Source organism: Coffea arabica, chromosome 3e, assembly GCF_036785885.1.
Source record: "Coffea arabica cultivar ET-39 chromosome 3e, Coffea Arabica ET-39 HiFi, whole genome shotgun sequence".
NCBI lineage: Eukaryota > Viridiplantae > Streptophyta > Magnoliopsida > Gentianales > Rubiaceae > Coffea > Coffea arabica.
In genome coordinates, this window is record NC_092315.1 from 10,037,557 (window position 1) to 10,056,934 (window position 19,378).

At 37.0% G+C, this 19,378-nt stretch overlaps 1 protein-coding gene across 3 annotated transcripts in view; it reads left to right on the forward strand.

The window, feature by feature from the left end:
- LOC113737325 (uncharacterized) overlaps positions 1-16,348 on the forward strand; it is a 47,951-nt gene extending 31,603 nt beyond the window's left edge. Inside the window, exons 2-3 of one of the 3 annotated variants that reach the window (XM_072084708.1) lie at positions 15,571-15,819; positions 15,886-16,348. In XM_072084708.1, the coding sequence (XP_071940809.1) occupies positions 15,571-15,819; positions 15,886-16,085 (449 nt within the window). In that variant the 3' untranslated portion in view covers positions 16,086-16,348. Of the gene's footprint in view, positions 1-14,824; positions 14,956-15,570 lie in introns of those variants that run through there. The other 2 variants (XM_027264573.2, XM_072084707.1) reach the window with 2 other exon arrangements.
- The last annotated feature ends 3,030 nt before the right edge of the window (positions 16,349-19,378 follow it).

Below are 19,378 nucleotides of genomic sequence, written 5' to 3' on the forward strand. Positions count from 1 at the left end.
ATAATTTAAAAAAAAAAAAGTGAAGGTTGTGTCAAATGTGACGAAAGTCAGCTTGCCGTTTTATGGGTTTAATGTTGAGATTTTGGTTAATAGTTGGACCAATTGCTGATAAATGTGAACAACCATTCCTTTTTCTTAGAATAGTTTGCTTTAAATTGGAGGAGTTGGTGGTTGGGAAGCTAACCGGGGTGATTTTTCTTTGATCATGACCCGTGATGCTTGATAAATTTTTTTTTCTTGGTATTTTGGTAGTGCGGTAGTTGGAGCAATAACCATTGTCAAACTTTGATGTTCAATTGCTGTTCCTATGGTTGAGGGCAAGCATGGTTTAGGTGTGGGGGGAATTGATAGGTTGCAATTTCATTATTTATTTTATTATTAATTTTCCCTATTACCTGACTCGATGTGGATTAATTGTTAGATTCTACTCACTTTTAGTATTTTGCATTTATTTCAGGGAGTAGAACGAAAATATGATAACAAGTGCCGATTTGACAAAAGAGGAATCCAAATAATAGAACTTATCCCAGGGGTATTTTTGAAAAAGGAAAACTTATCCCCATTTTAGTAATTACTGCAAAGGCATGGATGAAGGCAGGGCTTCCTTTTTGCTGGTAGGGGCCGCCGCACAATAGTAAGGCATTAGAGAGGATTGCAATTAGATAGGAATGGAAAACGGATGCTTTTGAGTAGGACTCCTCCTGCGCATGGCAAGAGCAACTAAGAGTTGTTTTCTTTAACTGTTCGCTGGGATCTCTTTTTTATATTTTTCTTTCCTACGCATGTCAGAGGAGGGGAGCTTAGCCTTTGACTTTTCTTTTCGTCTTTAGTTGCTCTTCCGTAGGAGTAGACAAGGGATGAGTTAAATCCCTTTGTCTAGTCAAGGAACAACGGAAGCTTTGATTCGCCTAAAAATTGTGAGATCGATTTAATTTTATTTTTTGAATGAGAGGGATCATTCCCATCATGGTTATCAGAACTAGCTAGGAAAGATATGGGGGTAGTTACCCCGTTTTGTAATTAACTCTTGTAATTTCAAGTATTAATATATATATAATTGGTATCATTTGTTGGAAAAAAAATTATTTTATTTTTTCTTTTATTTATTGGTATTCGCATATTCTTTGATTTCAGTACTTATGGTTATTTAATTAATTGATTGTCTTGGATCCAGATAATTAGTTAATTTGGTAATCTATTGTCAATTAGAGCATTAAATCCGTAATTGTTTAATTCCCTTGATATAGTGACAACTGACATGATTGGCTTTGTGTCAGGGAAATACGCGGGCTAATATAAAATAACCCTGGTAGTGTGTTATTTGGTTAGAATAGGGCTCCTCTAAACGTAAGGCAATTGGGGAATTAAATCTTACGGGCGTACCTAGGATTATTTTCCCATTAGGGCAGTGATTAACGGGCGTACCTTAATCACCGACACAGTAAGGAGGGATTAACTGTCATCGTTTGTTTGACAGTTATAACCTATTTATTAGTAAATAATTGGAATTAGATTTGCATTGATGATCAATTAGGTGAACCATTGCTGAAGTTATTTCTTGGCTAGATTCTTAATTATCACTCATTTGATTTTAGTAGATTGTTATTTAATTTTTAGTAGCTTCTTAGATTTTCTTTGTTTGTCATCTTCTGCACAAAAACACCCCCCGGTTACTGTGAATTTGAAAAGAAACAGTTATACCCAATCCATGTGGATTCGACCATGCTTACCACTATTTATAAAAATTAACTTTAGTTAAGCAGGTTTTTATTATTGCACAGGCTTGACAACCTGTCAGCCTCTAGGCAAATTCAGCATTTTTACATTCTACTGATTTAGGGCATCTTCAATTATCAGTTTCAACTCCATGGTATAGTATAGATATTACCTCTAATAGTTGTACGCACTTACACAACAAATACAGATTGTGAAATTAATTGTATAAGTTTGATATTTTGTAGGTTTTGGGATATAATTTTCACGTTTAGGAAAAAGAAAATAAGTTAGTAAGTAATAATGTGATACCCCTTGTCCCACGTTGGAAGTGGGAGAGGAAAAGGATTGATATATATAAGATTTGGTCTCATAAGTTACTAGTTATTTGGAATAACCATTTTGGGATAGTGAATTTGGACACAAAAATTACTTGGGCCAACCATGGGCTTGGATGGTGACAAATAACTTACTAGAAGCTAGGTATATTTATGTTTAGAAGTCCTGAAAGCAGAGCAGTTAAGAATCTTGATAATGGTAAACTTTGCTAAATCTTAGTTTTTTTGTCTTAATTTTTTTCAAATAAAGGAAGGATGGAATTTAAGCAGTAGAGGGGTTGAAGAGGAATTTGAATTCAAAATCTCTAATTTCTAAGCTTTTCACTAAGCAATCATCAAAACCAAAATAATAATAATAATAATAATAATTGACAGGTGCCGAACCTGTACAATAATAAATACCTACTCGAGAAAAATACAGATTTTGTATATAGCGGTGAGTAGGGTCGAATCCACAGGGACTGGGGATAATTCGTTTCTTCTAGAGTCCAGAGTATGGGAGGTTCTTGGATTAAATGCTAACTAAATAAATTAAGTGCAGAAAATAATTGATTAAAAGAAATAATTAAGAGAAACTCTAGCCAAGGGTACACTTCAGAAATGGTTCAGGCACTGATCATTGATTCACAGATAATTCCACATTTATTAATAGATTAGTTATAGTTGCCATGCACGCGATAAACAACCAACCTTTCCTTACTTTCTCGATAGTTAAGGTACGACCGTTAACTATTTCTCTAACCCAAAAACAACCCTAGGTACGACCGTAGGGTTTAATTTCTAGATTGCATTAATAATTAGAAAGACCAAATCCTAACTAACAAACACGCTACGAGGGTTTGTTTAAGTTAGATCGTATGTTCCCCTGACATAAACCCAATTACGCCAGTTGCTACTGAGATAAAGATAACAAACAATTACGGATTCAATTATCCCTATTTAGCAAAATAGCCTATGTGAATAATTAAATATTGCGCATCTATTCAATCACTCACACGAGCTATAACAATTAAAAGCAGGAAACATATAAATACCAATAAATTAAGGAAGCAATTAAAATAAATTAGATCTCACAGTAATTGTTGAACCAAGTCTTCAGTTGTCCCCTTGACTAGAATTAAGAGGTTAGTCCTCCATTAATGGAGAACAACCATGCGAAAGAGCTAAGAAAAGAAAACTAAAAACTATGCTCAAAGCCTAAACTAAAACTATTGATTGATAAGAGTTCTCTGTACGTTTGTCTCCTTTTTAAAGCCAACAATGACTAAAGCTTCTTATCCCTGTGGTCCCCGCTGGAATTGAGAATCAAACCAAAAGTGGGGCTCTACCAAATTCCTTGCTTTTAGTTTCCTATTGCCCGTAGGACTCCAATCTCCTCATCAGCAAAGGAAATGCAATCTCTTTGTAGCACCATGTGGGCCCGGTTGTTTGAAATTCCAATTATCTCCAAAAAGTCCCTCATTTTTGTAGTTTTCTGTTTCACTTCCTGAAATTGAGTCCAATACCAAATATAAGTAAATATTAATAATTAAAATAATATTTGGCAAGGATAAAGGGAAAAATTAACAATAAAATAACCAACAATTAACACCCTATCAATTCCCCCCACACCTAAATCATGCTTGCCCTCAAGCATAAGAACAGCAATTGAACACCAAAATTTGATAATGGCTATTGCTCTAACTATCATATCGCCAAGATACCCAGAAAAACATATATCAAGCATCACAGTTAAGATCCAAGAAAAACCACTCCGGTTAGCTTCTCAACCACCAACTCCTCCAATTTAAAGCAAACTAATCTAAGAAAAAAGAATGGTTGCTCACATTTATCAGCAAATGGTCCAACTATTAACCAAAATCTCGACATTAAGATCACAATCTGGCAAGCTGATTTATTCACATACTAACACAATCTTTATTTTATTTTTTTCCATTTTTTTTGTTTTTTTTGTTTCTTTTTTTTTTTGTTTTTTTTGAGTAACAAAAGACTTAGTCTATAGCCCTTAGAGCCTTTTGACGCGAACTCCAACATTTGACAGATGGAGGAGCCCGGTTACTCAGCTCTAAACAACTACCTTTTGACGCGAGAATCGACACTTTAGGTGAAGATCCCCGGTTACTCAGTAGTAACAACTAGTGGAGTACAGTCACCTCTTATTTATGATAACATACCACAATAACTAGAAAATATCACAAAAATAACAGCAGCCAGCCTCAAATTTCCAAACATGGAGAACTAAAATTAATAATTGGACCAATTCACATAAAAAATGCCAACAATCATTCCCTATGCCTAGAAAAGTTAACCAAAAATTGGAAAAGTTAAGCAATTACTGCTATTCACCAAAGAGATATTCCTGAACTCAACCACATTAACAGAATACCCTTTTGTTAATAACACTTAGCAATAGCAGAATTAGAGACAACAATCCAACATCAAACTTGGTATTCAAATAAAAAACTGACCACTAGGAAGAAAGAAAAGGAAATAAACGAAAAATAGAACAAATAACAACGAAAATAAAGGAAAAGAAAAAAACTAAAAGCTGAACACCAGAAATACCAGCTGTACCACAGCTCTCCCCCCCACACCTAAATCCGACATTGTCCTCAATGGAGATCATAAAGTAAAGAAAGCGAATAGGACAACTACACTTCCCTGAATACGTGGTGGAAGGTCTCGGGCGGCTATGGAATAGGTGGGAACGGTGGAGTGAAAATGGTGCTACGGTAGTGCGCGGCAGTGAAAGATTGTAGAGGGAAGGAGAGCTCCGACGTGCGTCTTGATCCAGGCGAACTAGAGTGCAACAGAGAACATCAAACCAGCAAATTTCCAGACAATGCAGCAGTTTCAATCAATGGCCGAGGACGTCCAACAATGTGCTTGAACGCAGTCAATTCCAACGAATATGGCGATCAAACAGACTAGAAGCGGTAATAGAGTCTAAATAAATCAACAAATCTCAACAATTGAACCCAATTCTACCCAAAATCGCAACAAATGTCCTCTAAAATTCAGCAAGTCCAGTAATAGCAGGTTAGAATTTAAGCAATAACAACTTACTCACAAGCTCTGAGCTTTCAATCAAGCAGCCAACCAAGGAGAATGAACAAATGCAGTCAAATACCCCAACCCGTACCACTGGTGCCCCGCACAGATAATGAAGCAACAAAAAGGACCACCCCAATCAAGAAAATGGAAACTTCAGGCACCTAAGGACTAGGCGAAAGTCTCAACAAAGCAGCTATTACAAACAATAAGCAATGGTGGTCCGAATATTAGTCAATGCAGAAATAATGCAACTCAAAATCTCTGCAAGTGCTCCAATGAGCTTAGCAATGGAAATCACAAAACCGAAAACTCCTCAAACAAGGTACTTAGAGTCAACCAATGGCAATACTAATTCAACAAACCAACCCAGAAAATTACTCAACTAAGGGTGCAATAGGGGTCTCCAGCAGCCAAAACCCCAAATAATGCCCAACAATTCGATCAATACCAGAAAATCACCCCAAACAATGTAACAGTTAAACTCCACGGGCAAGGAACGTCCAACCAATTTCACTCGAACAAACTAGGAGCAGTGTGAGTGACTAAACAAAGCAACAAATTTCAGCAATTGGACACAAATCCACCCAAAATCTCAACAACTGCCTCCAATTGGACAGGCAAATACCCAATTAAACCTACCAAAATAGCACTTGGGCCAAGGAACAGGCAATGGCAACAACCAATGGTTAGAATTCGAGAACAGTTCAGGCACCAAAACTCAAGAATCAAATAGGCAGGCCAGCACAGAGGATTAAGAAATGGAAAGCAGCACTGCAACCAGTACCACTGGTGCACAGACAGGAAAGAATTAAATTCAATGGCAGCAACTCAAATGCAAGAACTTTGACTTCAAAATAAGCAAGTATCTTCAAATACAAGCCACAACGATAGGCAAAAGATCTCAACCAGTACCACTGGTGAGTTGCAGGGAAAAAGTAATCAAAAGGCTAGCTTTTCAACAAATAGCAGAAAATACCCCAAATTTGGCAGCAATTAAACCCAAATCTGTCCAAAAAGTTCCCCCAGAAAATGCCTAATCACCCCCTGCTTTATCCAAACACTCAATCACAGGGTGGACTCAATCACAAATGCCCAGTAGTCCCAACTCGCTTAATTAGGCAATCCAGAATACAGGATTATCAGATGTCAAACAACTACCATCACCAGTACCACTGGTAAGTGTATAGGGGGAAAATAAAGCAAGTAACCAACCCAATGAACAAAATAGATGCGAACACCCAAGCAGCGCCAAAAATGAGCGAAAATTAAAGCCAGAAACAATTGGCAACTCACTCCCAAAGTACCCCCAAATATCGCAGCAGTTTAACTCAACTCTACCCAAAATTAGACCAAAAAATGCCCAAAATTACTGCCCGCTGTTTTCCAACAAGAAGCCCAAGCAAAGGTGCAAAATTTCGCAATTTAGGGTTCTGAATAAGACAAATTGAGGCAGGAATCGCAATACCTCCACCTGCCAACAATTGACAGGTGGTAACGAGCTTGGGTGGAGCTGGCGGAGATGAGAGCTCACGAGCTGGTGGTGGGCTGGTGGACTTCGTCGACGAGCTGCAGGGGGGAGGAAGCGCGGCTCGCGGCTCGAGACTGGGCGACAGGCAGCGGCGCGCTTGGAGTTGCGCGCGGAGATGTGGCGAGCTGGTGGAGCTGTTGGCGGTGGAAGCTGAACTCACGGCGAGAGGAGAGTTAGCTGGCGGTGCAGAGCTGGTGGTGAACAGCAGCGGAGAGAGAGGTGAGAGAGCGCAGGGGGCTGGTGGAGGTCCCCTGCTTGTGCGCACGATGCAGCGCGGCGTGTTGCGGACGAAGCTGGGGAAGAGCTTGCGGAGGTGCGGCTGAGAGCTCGTGAGGGAGGAGCGGCGCTTAGGCAGAGTGGAGGAGAGATTAGGGGAGCTTGGTGGTGTGAGGCGCCGCTGGGTTGGGCTGCGCGCTGTCGGCGGCGTGGTTTGTGCGATGGAAGAGAGAGGACTAGCGGCGCGCGGCGTGGGTTGGTGGAGGCCTGGAGGCGACGGTGGAGGCGCTCGTGGCAGACAGCAACGGCGGCGATGTGTGCAGAGCTGGAGTGCGGCGTGCTGGTGGCGCGGCTGTCGCGGAGCTCGGGCAGGCGGCGGCTCTGGTTGAAGGAACAAGAGAAAATGGGAAAGCAGGGGCAGCGGGGAAGAAGGAAGAAAGAAAAGAAAGAAGAAAAGAAGGAAAGAAAGAAGAAAAGAAGAAAAAGAAATTAAAATGGTTTTTTTTCTTTTTTCATTTTTTAGTCAAGGAACCTCTGGCTAAGGCGTGGGCACGCCTAACTGCTATAGAGTCCGCAGATCCTGAACGAGAATTTCTTTCCCTCAGGCGTGACCACCTGGCGTGGGCACGCCTAGCTACTATAGAGTCCGCAGATCCTGAACGAAAATTTCTTTCCCTCAGGCGTGACCACCTGGCGTGGGCACGTCTAACTACTAATTTCCTGCCACCAAACATCAAACTATTAATTGACACTAACACTTAACTAAAACTTCAAAAATGCATGAAAACTGAAACAAATAGTCTTGGGTTGCCTCCCAAGTAGCGTCTTTCTTTAATGTCTTTGGCTAGACATGCTATGCTTGTTCACGGAGGATAAAATCTTGTGGCTCGCTTCAATGCTTCATCTTCAATATGATCCTGGTAACCCTCATAGATTGAGTAATCTTTGGGCACACGAGTTACGGGCTTCCATGGACTAGTGAATGGCGCCAAACGAGTCGATGATAATTTGCATTCTCCATTCACTCCTCCCCCACTTGCATTTATTGGTTCAAGATATCTCGCCATCGCCACTCTTAATTTATTCCTGTCATGAAATTCAAAATTGTCTGGTATAATAAAGTCAATTTCGTTAACAGGAATTGAAGAGTAAGAGTCAGGAGAATATTAATGAAGGAGTGGAGGAGATGTCACCGCATTTGGAGATTGTTCACTGGATTCTTTCACTTGAATGGGTTGCGGTTGGGGTTCCATTTCTTCCTTTTTGGCTTCTTTTTCAACTGCATCTGTAGATTTCTCATTTTGACACTCTTGCAGCTCCTCATCACCAGTCAAGCAAATTGCACTCTCATTTTCTTCTAGATCAACAATGGTTTTTTGAGGGCAATTCTTCCATTGGAGAAGCTAATCGATTCATTCTGGATGTCAATAGACATAGTTGATCTGCCAGGTCGCGAAGGCTCGCTTGTGTCTCCTGATGAAATCGATTTAGGCCCGCTTGTGTCTCCTGATGAAATCGATTTGTATTAGCAATTAGTAATTCCATCATTTCTTCAAGAGACATACCTGACACGGAGGATGATTGTTGAGACTCTTGCTGTTGAAAATCCATTGGCCCCGTCGCATAATTAAAATTGGAATTATCCCACCATCCTTGATCATACCCGTTTGAATAAGGGTCATACTGCGTTTGATATTGGGGTGGAAAATCTCCAAAAGTATCAAGTGGAGAACTTAGATTATCTTGAAATACGGGGCATGTGTCAGTTGAATAACCTGAGTCAAAATAAATTCCACAATTTGCAACAGCCCATTGATCATTAGGAAAAACATGAGTCTCATAACCCCATTCAGGAACAAAGTCCAGTCTATCATCAAAATATGGAATGTTAGCAGCCATAAAAAAAATAAATTAAAAAATAAGAGAAAAATAAATTAAAAAAAAATGAAAACAAAATAAACTCAAAAAGAAACAAATTAATCTGGCACCAGTCCCCGGCAACGGCGCCAAAAATTGACAGGTGCCGAACCTGTACAATAATAAATACCTACTCGAGAAAAATACAGATTTTGTATACAGCGGTGAGTAGGGTCGAATCCACAGGGACTGGGGATAATTCGTTTCTTCTAGAGTCCAGAGTATGGGAGGTTCTTGGATTAAATGCTAACTAAATAAATTAAGTGCAGAAAATAATTGATTAAAAGAAATAATTAAGAGAAACTCTAGCCAAGGGTACACTTCAGAAATGGTTCAGGCACTGATCATTGATTCACAGATAATTCCACATTTATTAATAGATTAGTTATAGTTGCCATGCACGCGATAAACAACCAACCTTTCCTTACTTTCTCGATAGTTAAGGTACGACCGTTAACTATTTCTCTAACCCAAAAACAACCCTAGGTACGACCGTAGGGTTTAATTTCTAGATTGCATTAATAATTAGAAAGACCAAATCCTAACTAACAAACACGCTACGAGGGTTTGTTTAAGTTAGATCGTATGTTCCCCTGACATAAACCCAATTACGCCAGTTGCTACTGAGATAAAGATAACAAACAATTACGGATTCAATTATCCCTATTTAGCAAAATAGCCTATGTGAATAATTAAATATTGCGCATCTATTCAATCACTCACACGAGCTATAACAATTAAAAGCAGGAAACATATAAATACCAATAAATTAAGGAAGCAATTAAAATAAATTAGATCTCACAGTAATTGTTGAACCAAGTCTTCAGTTGTCCCCTTGACTAGAATTAAGAGGTTAGTCCTCCATTAATGGAGAACAACCATGCGAAAGAGCTAAGAAAAGAAAACTAAAAACTATGCTCAAAGCCTAAACTAAAACTATTGATTGATAAGAGTTCTCTGTACGTTTGTCTCCTTTTTAAAGCCAACAATGACTAAAGCTTCTTATCCCTGTGGTCCCCGCTGGAATTGAGAATCAAACCAAAAGTGGGGCTCTACTAAATTCCTTGCTTTTAGTTTCCTATTGCCCGTAGGACTCCAATCTCCTCATCAGCAAAGGAAATGCAATCTCTTTGTAGCATCATGTGGGCCCGGTTGTTTGAAATCCCAATTATCTCCAAAAAGTCCCTCATTTTTGTAGTTTTCTGTTTCACTTCCTGAAATTGAGTCCAATACCAAATATAAGTAAATATTAATAATTAAAACAATATTTGGCAAGGATAAAGGGGAAAATTAACAATAAAATAACCAACAATTAACACCCTATCAATAATAATAATAATAATAAGTAAAAAAAAAAAATGGGCACCTTTTGGTCAATGCTAGATCCTGTTCGAAGATTTATTCCTTTGGTTTGTCATCATCTCCCTCTATTGAAATCTAAGTACCCTTGGTTGACAATTTGTTTCCCTGAGCAGCCATCAACGCTTTTATATAGTATTAGATTAGATTAGATTGTCAATGCACCATCAATATCCTTCAATCTCACCACCTGCTCAACAAAATGTTCCATAAACACAAATATATTAATGAATTTGGAGTTGATTTGAAGAATTGACGAGAACCGCAAGCTAGAATTTTTCATATAGTCAAACAAGAAATTGGAAAAATCTGACTAGCTTGCAACGAGTACTACATCTCAAGACAAGGGATCTTTCAGTCACTCTTTTATTGTATCGAAGACCTACTTGCATCTATGAATAAGCAATACTGAGTGATTTTAGATGTGAAGTTGATTCCATGTGGTAGGACAACTTTGGTTTTCAAAAATAAGGGCAGTCCAATTCACTCAATACAAAAAAAAAAATTAAAATGATAATATTCAAAGGAACGTCTATCTTACCTGAAAAAAAAACAAACAAACAAAAAACAATAAAAAGGAGATTGATATCCTATCCAGTATCCAGAGATTGAACAATAGCCACATTATATTATAATTCTTAATGATCATTAGCTGAACTATCAACTTTAGCAGTCAAGAAAGGCTGTAACTTGTATAAGGACAATAAATTCTTTATTCCGGCGTCCGGAGACTTGAGACGTGGACGCTTCATTAGTCAATAATAAAGTGTGGAATTCGACGAATATTCTTAGCTCGTTCAAGATAACAGAGAAGATTCACTCTTGTACAAGCAACAGGAACAGCTACTTAAACTATTGGATAATTTCATAAACCTTGGCTGAAGTTTTGGACAATTTCAGTATCCCTATTATTTTCAATATTACGCTGACCATTCTTACTTTAACTAATGTAGTAACCAATTCAGCCCATATCAGTAAAAGAAATGGAATAAATTGACAAGAAATGGTGTCATCACATTTTGTTCCACATTTACCCTTATAGACCCTAAAAGAAATATTGTAACAAATTTTACTTCGTACCTTCGATCTTGAATCACTTTTCTATTCTCTTACTCTAAACTTTAATTTTGGACGCTTTCCATGTGATTGGAGGCAACAGCACAACAGAGCTCTTCTTAAGTCTCTGATCGTTAGTGTCACATGACCATTGCTAATTATGCTATTGCTTTTGAATGGAAATAGCATAAAAGTCTTGGGGAATGAACAAATTGAATAGACCATTTTGCAGAGCAGTGAAATATTCCGAAGCCGTGAAGCACAGTGACAAGCTACAAATTATAGTAATTTATATTTATTAATTGTCAATGAATGGTTTTATTTGAGCTATAATTAGAATGGAAGTTGCCTAATTTAAGTATATTTTGGTTTTTGCGGGAAAAGCACGCAATTGAGGAGGGGATGAATAAAAAACGCAACAAAAGAAGAAGAAACGTTGAAAGGGACTTTGTGAGGACTTCTTCCAGTTCCAATGATTTCTAAAGAAATTTCTAAAATTATGATGAATTTTAAAAAAATTCTACAAAGGGGCCATTTTGAGTATGGGATTCCGTCCAAGGGGTCTTCGCATTCAGCAAATGCGAGCTTCCTCAGCTCGCATTTGCTGAATGCGAAGTCTCTTGAATTTGCAACCAACGAAATCCAAAAAAAAAAACAGACCTCGCATTTGTAAACAGTACGTAGGCCTGACCTCTTATCCTGTTTCTGAGCAACAAAGCATAGCCACGAATTTGAAAGCCATTTGCCAAGTGAAAAGAAAATGTGCAGTGCAAATGGGACACAAAATTGATTGGGGAGTCCTGTTGAGGTAGTACAAGTGGCAAATTGGGAGGGGAGAGAGAGGCGCAGCTGGCTAGCTTCACAGAAATAGGTTCCGAATAGGGGTCCAAGCTCTACAATGGCGCAGAGCTTCCAACGAGAAAGATGTGAGGGATTTCGTCTGCCGATCCTGGAAGCTTGGACTGGTGTCTAGCTCAGCAAAAGAGAAGAGAAAGTGAGCTGGATGGAGAGAGTGAGCTCCAATTTCTGCAGGTTAGGAGACAGATTAGAATGCCGTAATTATGAGCTCTGCCTTTTTTTCAGATTGAGTACCTCGCATTCGAGAAATGCGAGGTACCTCAGCTCGCATTTGGCATATACGACCTTTGTTGTTTTTTACTTTTTCTCAAAACCTTTCTCTTTTTTCTTGAAACACTGACCTCGCATTTGTGAAATGTGAAGTCTTTGAACTAGCGTTTCACAAATGTGAAGACCATAATCCTAGAATTAGCTTCAAAAATTACCCCCCTTGTAAAACAACTTTTTTTTCTATCACAATTTAAGAATTTACTCTGATTTTTGAGCATAACAAGTTTGCGGCCAGAGTTAGAGCCGGTCTTCGGGCCGAACTTTATTGGAAAACCCATTCAAACTCGATTTTTGGTAAGTTTTCAAGACCTATTCCTACCACATTTCGGATGCAACTTTGAGAGACTATAAATAGGACATTCTAGGATATTTTTAGGTTAGAAAGCATTTAGCTTACATTAGTTCATCCTTTTTATATCTTCTTTTCTTGAGAGATCACAAAGGAAGTGTTGAAGAATCAAAGAGAAAGTTCAAGATGGAGATTGGAGTAGGGAAAAATTGAGAAGTTTTCTTTATTTTTAACTTCTTATTTTGTCTTTCATTTGAATTCTTGGATTTATCTATGAATATGTTGAACTAATTTATAGCTAGACTTAAGATTTTGTGAAGGAGATTTGATTATTTGTTCTAGATAAATTATTCAATTTTTCTTTGATTTATCTATCTTGCCTTTATTACATATTTATGTTTGGCCACTATAGATATGCTTTTAGGGTTTGTATTGAATTGAGAAGCGATATACAACCATATATTAGATAAATAAACTTACTTAACCTAATTATGAATGTGGGTTAGGATTTGTATGGCATAATCATATCACCTAAAATCTTAAAGGGTTTAATTAAATACCTATGATCTTGAGAGCAATGTGAGATTTCATTAGACACAATTTAGATGTATCGAGAGATAATTAAAATACTTTTACGTGATACGTCTTTGACATGTTAAGAAAATAATTGGATAATGATTCCAATTATGAATCAAAATTTGAAACTCTAGTCTTTTGCTAATTGTTTTCTCACCTATATCTTATTTGATTTGATTACTTATTTAATTTCTTAATTAGTGACTAAAAACCCTCTAAATTTAAATTTTATTATTTTTATTAGAATAATTAAAGTAGAAAAAATTAACTCATTCCTATATGTTTGACCCTGAAGTACTCCAAGTGAATTATTATTTCGATCAACCCTATACAGTTATAGAAATTCATCGATCACACAGCAACTAAAAAAAAATTAACGCACAATAATGTCATGAACACAGTTCCCATCTTAGTTGTTCAACATTCACGGTGGATTTCAATTAGTGGTAAATAGATAAAGGCATCGAAAAAAGTAATCTAATTACTAGATAATTGAATTTATACTACAGCATATTTCTTTTTTCTACTGCAAAAACTTAACTAATTTAAGACAATGTAGTCCAAGCTAATTGAAGATTAATTTCCCTAAAAAATGTTCATGATAAAAACTCAACAAAGAGATAATACAACAGCTTACTTTTGGAGGTGATCTTATATGGTCTTTATTAACAAACTAATTAGCCACTTAAGCCTTTTTTTTTCCTTTTGGGACTACACATGACAAAATGAGGAGTGAATCAGTCGCTTAGTATCTAAAATTTTCCCTCCATAATTAGTTCAACCTGATTTAAGACTAAATTTTTACTATAGGAATGTTCGTGATTCAGCAATGAAAGACCATATAAACTTATTTTGGGAGATTTGTCCTAGAAGACAAAAAATGAGCAACCAATCAGAAAGTCGTACTTACATATCAAAATCGATACAGTCTACTTAATTCACCAGCTATGTATATTTCATCCATTTTCACATAATAGAAAGAACAATAATGCATGGCATTATCCATCGTAAATTGCTCATATAACATCAAGATATCATGGTGTGGACCTCAAATGACTCGTCATGTCTACTGGCTACATTTTAAACATATCTTATGGCCAGAATGTTCATCTTATCAACTTCACGAGTTTAGTCATGGTACCATACCATTAAATTAAAAAAATTTCCACCGTTTACCTTTTATAGACGTCAAGGAATATAGCTAATAACGCACTTTTGGCAGCAAGCTTCCTTCACCCAATTAAAGATTTTCGGAGCTTAAAGTTCAGCTCCTAAAGCTCTTCTCCAAGGCTCACCAACCAACAGAGAAATTACTTTTAGCAAAGTTGTTAAATTTTGGCACCAGGTTTTGATGGCATCTTGGCAAGATTGGAAGATTATATTGCGCTTCTAAGATAATGTTTAAAAAAGCTATTTTAGTGAGGGCATTATGGTCAATTTGTCCCTGATGATATTGACATTAGGTCCCATCAACATCAGAAGGGAGCTCATTGCATTATTGGATATAACAAGGGTGCTAGTGAAATTATGAAAAGCCTCAAGGAAGGTATTTGAAATTAACCCTAAAATACTCATTCCACGCAAGGCGTGGCGTTCCCCTCCTAGTTCCTATAAATAGGGCTGCAACTCAATGCACTTATCACTCGACATCAATAATTTAGCACATTATTTACATTTTGAGTGAGATTGTGATCAAATGGCATCTTCAAAAAATTTGCTCTTTCTTATTGGTGTTCTTTTTGCACTTGTGTACCTCATTTCCTCTGATGCAACAGCTGCAGGTGCCTAGTCCCTTTTTTTCTTTTCCTTTCTTCCTTTTTTTTTTGGCTGCACCTAAATACTTAAATGAATGGAGATTTGGAGACTCATTATTGGAATGTGAATTTTTATGCAAGTCATATTAATGTGCTAATATCTTTTTCATTGTTTAGCAAAAGTAAATTTGGGTTGCTTCTATCAATGGTTAGTGGCACATCTGATTTTTCATGCATCCTTATAGTATTGCGGTAAGGATACACGTTCCATAGTGTCGCACCAAAGATTAAACTAACGTCGAAAACCAAATTAAATGCTTCTAATTATAATTTAAAGCAAAATAATTCCCCTTATAAATGGACGAAACTCCCTGCCAACAAATCCAAATTCAAGAAAAAAATTTTCTTAAGGGGAAACTCTGCCAAAATTTTCTTAAAATAAATAAAATATTTACTTAAAAAAATAAAGCAAAATAATTCATATCCAAGTCGCACCATCTTATATGCCTAGACTGTTTTGTTTAATCCATAGTATTCTTTTCTTTCCATATATCTTGCAAATTTTCAGCCTAGCCGGTCACCTAACGTTCGCAGCTTAAGATAAAGCTCCAAATATTTATGTCTCCTTGTGTCTTGAAACAGATCAGAAGAGCGTGAAAACCACTGGTGTCCACGATGCCAGTTCAGGCGAGGTTCATCAGGATAGCAAAAGCGAAGATCGTTGCAGACATGGTTGCTGCCACTGGTACCATGGACACTGCCAAAGATGCTGTCGAACTGCCGAGGAGACCCCTGAAGTCACATCTGGAGATGAGGATACCGTAACCGCAGATCGTTGCAGACATGGTTGCTGCCGCTGGTACCATGGACATTGCCAAAGATGCTGTCCACCTGAAGATCGTTGCAGACATGGTTGCTGCCACTGGTACCATGGACATTGCCAAAGATGCTGTCCACCTGCTGAGGAGACCCCTGAACATCGTTGCAGACATGGTTGCTGCCGCTGGTACCATGGACATTGCCAAAGATGCTGTCCACCTGCTGAGGAGACTTGCAGACATGGTTGCTGCCACTGGTACCATGGACATTGCCAAAGATGCTGTCGAACTGCTGAGGAGACCCCTGAAGCTACATCCGGAGATGAGGTCAAAAATTAATCCTAAATAAATAAGGCCGTGACACAGGATCCGTGACACCTATATTATTACCTTAATATGTTATGTTGTGTTTGCTTTTAATGGTTGATTTCCTATATGTGTAAAAGACTTGTGCGGCTTCTCTTTGAATTGATGTAGAATCAACGGGGGAAGCATGTAATGAGTACTCAGTTCGAGTGCTCTTCTTATGTTGTTGTCATGTTGAATAAATAAATCTACTTGATCATCTACTACAATTGATGATCTTCTTATGTTTTTTTTCACTTTATCTTCCTTCAAGATTTTTGGTGGAAATGCTTCATTTATACGAATTTTCCTAGTTAGTAAATGCTTCTATTACACTTGTACAATACACATTTAAAAGTATAACACAACAAAAGCTTGTGTAGTTCATATATTTAAAAAATATTCATACTTTTCAACTAAACTATAAAAATACGTAATAAATTCTTGATACATTATACTTTACGAACTATACTTTAAATTTTAAAAATATTTAATAGTATCACTTATCAATAACTCCACATGTTAATTTGTCTTCCAATTCAGTAAATTATAGTAGCTAATTCTCAAAGCTAACCGACACCAAAATTCCCTCACTTGTTGGATTTATATTAATTACATTGCATTTATTTCCTAAGCATGAGTTTTGTAACCCCTCATATTAAATCTCAATGATTGATTTTAACGGTTACCAAGGCGTCTAGTAATTGGTTTGCTATTAATTTGAACTAGACATTTATTAGGTCTAGTAGAATTTATTCCGTCTTATCACTTAGTTCATAAACCTTACGAATCGTTAAAACCAGCTCTAACATTACCTAACAAGACTTCTACAATTTCGGGTTTTGCTTAGAAATCAGTCTGATAGGTTAACTTGCTTCGTCCAACTTTATGAGTTGCTTCTCTTTTTTTTCCCATATTTGACATTTCATCTTACTTTAATATGGGGACCAAGTTAGTATTGTTGACATTTCATATCTAAGACTTCTTAGTTAATTGATTTGTTATAAGAACTATAACGTATGCGTGTTTTGTAAGCTTTCATTTTTATTTTTTTTTCAATTCTTGTGGACCAGCAACGGATAGTTTCTTCTAGTACCAAGCTTCCTTTGAAGTTCTTTATTTTTTTTTTTTTGCGTGTCCAAATGTAAATTAAAAGAACCAACAACTTTGAACAAGTCTATATCTAGTAAAGATAGATATAAAGAGGGATACTATATCACTGCAACAAAAAAGGGATTTGGCGAGGAGCAAAAGTCCACGCCAATAGTTTTGACTTCCTCGCCAATTAATTTCAGCGAGAAAAATGCTTCCTCGTCAAGTTTCTTGCTAGATGCTTGTCGCTAAAAGTTATTAGCGAGGATGCTGCTGCTTTTCTCACTAATGAAACAGATCAATAGCAAGGGTTGACCTCCTCGCCAATCTGATTCAAATACTATGGCGAGAAAAACTTTCCTCACCACTAAAGTTAAAAACTCCCCACAAAAACCAGTAGTTCCTGATAAGTGACTAATTTACGTAATAATTATATGATATTTTATATTATTTTTTGTCACTTTAGTTATATTATTGGAAGAAAATGAATCATTTTGGCTATAATTGGTAAAAAATGCTTTTAAGTGATTAAATGAGGTTTTTATCACTTTTTAGTGGGATTTCGTGCATTTTGACAGTTTTGACACATTTTCGTCGTATTTTGGCTATAACTTGGGATACAATGATCGGATTGAGATGATTTTTAAACCAATTTGAAGATAAGAGATAGATCTACAACTTTGGTGCAGACATTTGAATCCAGTTTGAAGGTTTTCAAAGTCAAAAAGCTGAATTACAATAGCAAATTTCTACTGGTCAAAGCTGAAACAGGGCAATGAGCAGTCAAGGGTATTTCGGTCATTTCTCAGCCTAAACAGATCCAAATGAGGTGATTCTTGATGCATTGGAAAGATAAGTCAAAGGGCTACAAGTTTCATGTTTTGGTCAAGAGCTAAATCAGCTTTTATCATCAAGAAAAGTTCAGTGGAAGTTGATGCAAAATCGGAGCAGAGCTGGAAATTGAACCAGAAGTGACCAAATGGTCACTGTAGCAATCCGGCCGGAATTTGGCCGGATTTGTGGCCAGATTCCTGGCCGGATTGTGGTTAGAAAAGGCTGTTATGTACGCGTAAAACTCAATTTCACCTCCACCAACTCACATGTGATGCTAGACTTGTGAGAAACATTCCCAACTGTAAAAGAGAGGTGTAAACCTCAAGTCTTGACCAATCTTTCATCTATATATAGCCAAATTCATTGCAAGATTGAAGGATATAGAGAGACATATGGGAGAACTTGGAGAGTGCAGAAATGTAGCTCTTTCATCTTCCTAGTGTTAGTTTAGCTTAGTGTAGAGTAGTATAGATCATCCATTCTTGTATCTTGGCTAGATTAGGATGAAGATGGAGATGAAGATGGAGGAGTTGAAGCTCAAGTGACATGGGTTATTTCTTCTCCAACTCTTTATCTTTTGTATCAGATTCTTAAGTTTGGTTAATATACAAGTTCTGGATTTTGTGTTTATTATGTGTTTTTAAAGTTTATACCTTGGGTTTGGTTGAACTTTCTATGATTGTTAGTGTTTATTATTTGGTTATTTGATTGCTATGATTTGAGCAAGTTATTTAGCACTTTGGCTCTTTAAATCATGATTAATCTGGTACCATTGATTGTGATTATCTAAGGTGTTGTTTCTGCAATGAAAATTGAGATTTAACACTAGTTCAAGAAGTGCTAAACATAGGGAGTACACTCACGAAAGTAGAGGTGCACCTATGTGGTTTTTAGTGATTCATTTCGTGTAATTTCATTGAAGAATGAACTTGTAGCTAATTTCATAACCATGAGAATAAGTATGGATTAGTTATAAGTATAATTGATTCACTACGAAAGTAGGATTCAAATACATAAGGAAATTACACCATAACTAGCCTAGATGTAGTACTCAATGATCCAAATATAGCACTTGTATGAGTAGTTAGGGATACCACAACCTAAGGAGCTTTTATTTGTTATTTCAGTAGGTTAAATTTGTTATAATTCATTGATAGTCTAAATAATAGAGAAGCTTTAGTAATATCGGTAATTGTTCACTCTTCCCTGTGGGATCTACCCGATATATACCCTAAACTACTAGTTGATCTGTATACTTGCAGTGAACGGGTGTAATTCGGTTTTTTTTTAACTTGTACGTATGTAAAATACCCGTCAAGTTTTTGGCGCCGTTGCCGGGGAAGATTTGGCAATATCGGTGT